Source organism: Apis dorsata, unplaced genomic scaffold, assembly GCF_000469605.1.
Source record: "Apis dorsata unplaced genomic scaffold, Apis dorsata 1.3 scaffold_264, whole genome shotgun sequence".
NCBI lineage: Eukaryota > Metazoa > Arthropoda > Insecta > Hymenoptera > Apidae > Apis > Apis dorsata.
Window position 1 is genome coordinate 576,108 of NW_006263542.1, and position 6,748 is coordinate 582,855.

Here is a 6,748-nt window from a genome sequence, read left to right on the forward strand (position 1 = left end):
ATGCAACCGCGTATTAAAGTAAACCAAACACCATCGAGGCTAGCGTATAAATCGTATCGAGCTAACCAACCTTCGACTTCGATATAACTCGCCAACTCTCTGTAACAATCAGTGCAAAAGATTAAAGCACCCGTGGGTATCCAAAATTCCATTTCGCAGACCCGATACGATGTTGAGCGCGAGCTAAGCCCCCTCCCCTCCCCGCCACCGCCGCCGGTCCGCCGAGGATCGGACACTAGAATCACATTAAAGCCGCGCCATTAACTAAAGCCGAGTAACTAACGCTCGTAACTAACTCAAATATTGCAGTGCCGAGTACCTTATACCCGGAGTCGAGCTCGAACGGGCAATGGTACGACTACGGCAGACAAGTGTGTCCCCCGGTGATAGCCAGGAACCTGTCGTGGAACACGACCAGGGCGGGCGATGTCGCTGTTCAGAGTTGTCCAGGCGGCGCGAACGGTTTGGCGCGTTGGAGATGCCTTGCCAGAGGAGACACGGCATTCTGGCACAGGGACAGCCCGGATCTGAGCGAGTGCCGCTCCGTATGGCTCACCACGCTCGAGAACAGGGTGACGGAGGGCGACGTGATCCTCGGGATCAGCCGCGAACTGTCGCAGGTGACCAACAACAGCAGAGGGCTTTACGGTGGCGACATGATGATCACGACCAAGATCATCAAGAACATGGCGGAGAAGATGGCGCAGGATATAAGAACGTATCAGGACGCGAATCAGAGGGAGGTGAGCGTGACCGAGCTGCTCCAAGGTGTCGTGAGGACGGGTAGCAACCTGCTGGACAAGGCGCAAATGGCGTCCTGGAAGGATCTGAGCCATCAGGAGCAGATGAGAGTCGCGACCTCTTTATTGATCGGCCTCGAGGAGAACGCGTTTTTGCTGGCCGACACGTTGATGCACGAGAAAACGATCACTCACGAGGGAAGGAACATACGTAAGTAGCTGTATAATATTTTTACTTGTTGAATAGAAGAGAGAAACCAAGGGGAGTGGGGAAGTACGGAGTTGGGAAGAAGAGTTGGGAAATTAGATCTCGCCATTCCGTGGCGAAACGTAATTGGGAATTCGAGGCGGAGATCGTTGATCTCCGGAATTAGTCAGGAATTATTATCGTGCACGCGTACACGCGTGGTATTCGAATGGTAAAAATTACCCACGAACTAATTTAGATCGTCCGATAGGAGGAGGGAGAGAGGTATACTCGTGATGAGTAAAAAGGAGTGGCGGATGGGATAACGAATTAACGTTGAGTTGTCTAGCACAATGGACGTGCAAGTATCGTAGGTCCGACTTTGGGATCGGGTCGCATAAATCTAGATCGCTTATCTTACGGAATGCGACGCTGGTAATATCCGGCGTGGATAAAACAAAGATCCAAACCCATCGTAATTCTCTGGTATCTTGGTTGGATAATGTTGTAACCCGAGCTTTACCTCTCTCTCTCTCTCTCTCTTTCTCTCCCTTTCTCTCTTTCTCTCTTTCTCTCTCTCTTTCCCTGTTGTATTAACACAACAAAACACCGAGAAAATTACGAGCAATTTGATTTACTTCCTGGAAGTAACGTGGCGCGCGCGCGGTCGTGATTGAGGCTGGTGGAAGCATGTTTCTGCGCCGCGGTCGAACCAAGTGGTAGCACCAACATTAGATCCGCACGTGATAAATAGGATAACAGTAAAGGGTAAAAAAGAAGATGGATTTGATGAGCGACAGCCGGCCGGATGCCATGTAACATAATATTCCCCTAACTGACCGTGCTCTTTCTTCCGTGCTAACAGAAAAGTAACTACTATCGCCGGCTAGCCTCCAATTTTTTTCTCGTCAGCCGTGCAACATCACGTTTATGACTGATCGAATGGGGAACACACGATGAGAGGAACGCCGGCAAGGAAAAAATGGCGGACGGATAGATACGTTTAGTTTTATTGTTCATTCGAGAAGATGAATCGAAACTTTATAGTCGTGAGATTGTTGAACGTTGTAGAATTCGGTTAACTCTATCCAAAGATTCGATATCCCTTCACGGGAGGGTATAAATTTTTCCAATGAATTCCAATGATACACGCCTGTGGACGACGTGTATTTCTATTTGAAATCGATAAATAAAGACAGAGATTATTATAGAGATTATTATAGGTATAGGGAATAATCTGAGAAAGAATCAGCAAATTCTTCGGTTGTCATCGATAGCAATTCCTATTCTACTTATTGCTCGATACCATGATCCAATATATATAAATATTATTTTTCTTGAAACAGTGATGGAAGTACGCGTGTTGGATGCACGGAACATCGGTGACGATTTAGAGATATTCCCGACAGAGGCAGCTCAACAGAGGTGGACAGCCTCGAACGATCGTGTCGAGTTAACTAGAGGAGCTTTGCTAGAGAACAGCGAGGGTGGCATTGTCCGTTTGGTCTTCATGGCCTTTGACAGGCTTGAGGAGATCTTGCAGCCGCAAGCCGAGGTGTCATCGTTGGTCATGAACGACGAGCAGCAACCATTACCGAAAAGGAACACGACCAGGCTTCTAAATAGCAAAGTGATCTCCGCGTCTTTAGGCAAAGGAAGGCATATTCAGCTTAACGAGCCTGTCAGAGTCTATTTCAAGCATCTATCTATAGAGAACGTTACCAATCCGACCTGCGTATTCTGGGATTACATCTTAAGGTAATTAAAAATTTTTCCTTTTTAATTACGCGTGTTTTACGCGTGATTCGTTATCTTTGTCGTTTCATTGAAAAAGCAAACAACAAAATAGGTTAACGCAATTAATTAATATTTTTAATTTTCAGCGCTTGGTCAGAGGAGGGTTGCGAAATACGGAAAACCAACGAGACTCACACAGTGTGCGAGTGCAATCATCTTACAAATTTTGCCGTTCTGATGGACGTTCACGCTGTCAGATTGGACATAGCTCACCAGGTCGCGTTGCAAATCATCACCTATATCGGCTGTATCATTTCCGTGGTTTGCCTGGTTCTAGCAATTCTGACCTTTCAATTATTTCGCGGACTGAAGGTGATTATTATTACTCTACGCGATATCGAATTTTACATCGATTTCGAATTTTCAACCGAGAATCTTGCCATTTCTTTCAGTCGGACCGAACGACCATCCACAAGAATCTCTGCGTGTGCCTGTTGATCGCGGAAATTTTATTCGTTTGCGGAATCGGGCAAACGAACCAGAGAATTGTCTGCGGTATCGTCGCTGGATTATTGCATTTCTTTTTCCTTTGCGCATTCGCCTGGATGTTCCTCGAAGGTATCTATACTCCATTCCATAAATATTATCCATTGCATCCGCCGTTTATCGAATTCTAGAACGACGAACAACAAACAAGCGGCTCAATGGGACAAAATTTGATTCTACCTTGAAATGTTTCTTTTCCAGGGTTCCAATTATACGTGATGCTGATCGAGGTGTTCGAAGCGGAAAAATCAAGGCTACGTTGGTATTATCTGATCGCCTACGGTGCTCCATTACTGGTCGTGGCCATTTCTTGTATAATCGATCCTCTCAGTTACGGAACCGATCGATATTGCTGGCTACGAGCGGACAACTACTTCATCTTCAGCTTCGTTGGACCAGTGATACTCGTTATATTGGTAAGATTCGCGAGGAAGGAGACACGAGACAAATCGTTGCAAATTAATACGACAATGATAATTTTTAAAGCATCGATGCGTGTTCGTTTCGATGAAACCGTATGAATAATTCAATATACAATATGTAACATATTCCGTGCATAATCGTTGAGGATTAAATACTCGATACCAGAAATTGTCATCTTGATTTTCTTATTAGGCGAACTTGGTATTTCTTTCGATGGCGATTTATATGATGTGCCGACACGCGAACACAACCGTAGCGATGAAGAGTAAGGAGCACTCACGATTGGCCAGCGCAAGGTAAGCGTGAAAATTTCGGGTTTGTTAATAAATATGATGCGTAACGACGTAAATTTGTATATACATATATATATATATGTATTATGTATCTCTATATTAAAAGTGATCGATCGAGTCCGTCCGTTGATTAAGTACGAAAATAATGAATCCTATTCGTCGAGTAGAATATATAAAGTGTTTGTTTGGTGCTTTCGGTTCACGTTCGCAAGCTTTACTTGCTTAAACAGTGTCTCCCGAAAGAGAATCTTTTATTGTCACGCATCTTTTTGGCGGCCATGCTGAATTTCGTTTTCGTTTCTACATTTAAGTTTCTATTGAGTTACTGTGTTGGAATGACCGCAAGATTTCCGTTCGTTCGACACACCACTTGTATTGCTGTAAATCTTAGGTAATATGTCTATATGGATATGATTATATGTATATATATATATATATATATTTATATATATACATATATATATTTATTATATACAATGTGTATCTATGATTTGACGCTCGTTAAAATGCATATATACGTGATTATAATTATAAATACGCCGTCACAGTCGAGTCATGCTTTATCGAAAAATTGGACGCACGAACAATCGAACGAGTACGATGATAATTAGCTTGCGCTCTATGTTTTTTTTTGTGATTTAAATGAAACGAGCAAAAAATATGTCGAATGAAGAGAGAGAGAGAGAGAGGGAGGGAGAGAAAGAGAGAGAGAGAGAAACAGTAATAACGACAGGGTGTTAACTTGATAAATTTCTGGAATATATGGAAATGTTGGTGATGGTAGTTAAATTCTCCTGCAAACTCGACTCGTTTTATTATCGAAGCTGCTTTATTATTAGTAAAAAAAACTCATCTCTTCTCTCTATGATTTTTTTTCTGTTTTTTTTTTGTTTTTACCTTTTTGTATTTCATTTTCATTATCCTTTTTTTTTTCTTTCTTTCTTAACAATTTATACGTAATTAAAATGTTGTCGAACATTCTTCCATTTCGTATATTAACAGCAGCGACGAAGAAAGAAATAAAGAATAGTGATACGAATCGAGTATTGCATCAGAAGGATTACAAGTTTTTTTTTTTTTTTTTTTTTTTTTTTTTTAATAATCAATTAATCGAAATGGTGCCGGAACAATCACCTAACTTTGCTGTCTTGTTTCATTTTTGTATTAAATCTTCTACCCACTTCTGTCTACACTGTTCTACATTCTTCTGCATGGCGTGGTTGGTTGGTAGTGGAAAGGAAGAGAATGCTCTTCCCAACAAATTGCAAGCGCACTTGTAAGATATTTACCAATTTTTATTATTACTCACCTCTCGTTCATTCACTATAACATCATTCGATACACTAATCGTCGTTATCCGTGCCTATTAATTTCACCATTTAACACATTCACTGTTTTTATCCATCTCTTGCGTTTTTCATTCAATGCTACCGTTTACATTACTGTTTCTTTACTATTATTATATATGTATATATATATACATATATATATACATTTTTTTTTTTTTACTTTTATTATACATTTCTTATGAATGTAGAAGGTAGAACATAGTAGTTTGTACGCGAAGAAAAGTTCACAACACGCTGATCATATATATTAGAATTCATAATCGATGCGACTCACTGGAATCGCAAATGTCATTATTATATACATATATATGTAATATATATATATATATATGTGTGTGTTATTCCATATTTATTAAACGAGAGCCTGAGCAATTTGCAATTACCAAGCAGCTTACTTAGCAAAGTATCTTCGTGATAATATGCTTGACAGAGAGAGCACACACACACACACACACACACATGACGACGATCGATATTCTCCGAACTCCTCTTAGTTACGTCACGCCGTTTGCCTTTCCTCTGAGTACATAACGACGATTTAAACCGCATGCCGTATTTACCCCTTTAGTTTCGGGTGTAAACGCCTGATTTGAGAGTAGCTTAGCGAATACGCGCGAGATTAGAAGTAACAAACATCTGCCTAGTACCTGTGTAGTTCGCGGCATCCCCGTTTCCTCCTCCCCTTCGTGGTAGATCTGGTAGTCTTCGTAGATCGTTACCAAGAGAATCAAGAAGTAGAAGAGAGAGAGAGAGAGAGAGAGAGAGAAGAAAAAAGAAAAGAAAGGAAAAAAAAGAACGAGGAAAAAGAAATGAAAGAAAGAGAGAGAGAGAGAAAGAGAAAGAGAGAAAGAGTATGAATATACGAAAGAGAAAAAAAAAAAGAGGAGAGAAGTAGTAGAGAACTAGTAAGGGTGTGTGCGATGCTTATAGGACGCCAACCGCTTCGGAACTACGCGAGAACATTAACGATGCTAATGCTTTGTTGGAGAGCGGTATACACGACAACGTGCACGCGTGTAGAAACGAGCAACATTAGTACAAGTTAGCGTCGCGTAGCTCGAAATGTTGCGTGCACTGTTGGGTGCATAACGTCGTACCTTGATAATCTTTCGTGTTCTCGCCGCTCCATTTCGATAAGAACGTGACAAATGTAGCATTGGAATTATTAGAATTAAAGTCACACCATCATCCATCATTTAGCACGTTAACCTTAATTCTTTCGATGGCACGAGATCGTAAAAAGATCGTTTCCTTTCCCTCCCCCCCCCCCCCTTTCTCCCCTCACATTTTCTCTTCGTTTCTCATCCCTCGCACTTATTTATTTATTTTTTTTATTATTGCCCGTTCATACCCTCCCTCTCCCCACTTCTCCTCATACGACGACCTCACACAACTCTTTCATAGTTCTTCACGATCCTTTAAGCATCGCTCGCAATTATTTCGCTCCACTTGATTTTTTTTTTTTTTTTCAAT

The 6,748-nt window shown here is 41.5% G+C and overlaps 1 protein-coding gene across 13 annotated transcripts in view; it reads left to right on the top strand.

Moving 5' to 3' along the window:
* LOC102677983 (latrophilin Cirl-like) overlaps window positions 1–6,748 on the top strand; it is a 377,280-nt gene that overhangs the window by 359,538 nt on the left and 10,994 nt on the right. For 11 of the 13 annotated variants that reach the window (XM_031510811.1, XM_031510810.1, XM_031510812.1 and 8 more), the window contains 7 exons: window positions 310–951; window positions 2,274–2,685; window positions 2,811–3,036; window positions 3,117–3,282; window positions 3,412–3,626; window positions 3,826–3,929; window positions 5,158–5,202. In XM_031510811.1, the coding sequence (XP_031366671.1) occupies window positions 310–951; window positions 2,274–2,685; window positions 2,811–3,036; window positions 3,117–3,282; window positions 3,412–3,626; window positions 3,826–3,929; window positions 5,158–5,202 (1,810 nt within the window). The remainder of the gene's footprint in view (window positions 1–309; window positions 952–2,273; window positions 2,686–2,810; window positions 3,037–3,116; window positions 3,283–3,411; window positions 3,627–3,825; window positions 3,930–5,157; window positions 5,203–6,748) is intronic. The other 2 variants (XM_031510814.1, XM_031510820.1) reach the window with 1 other exon arrangement.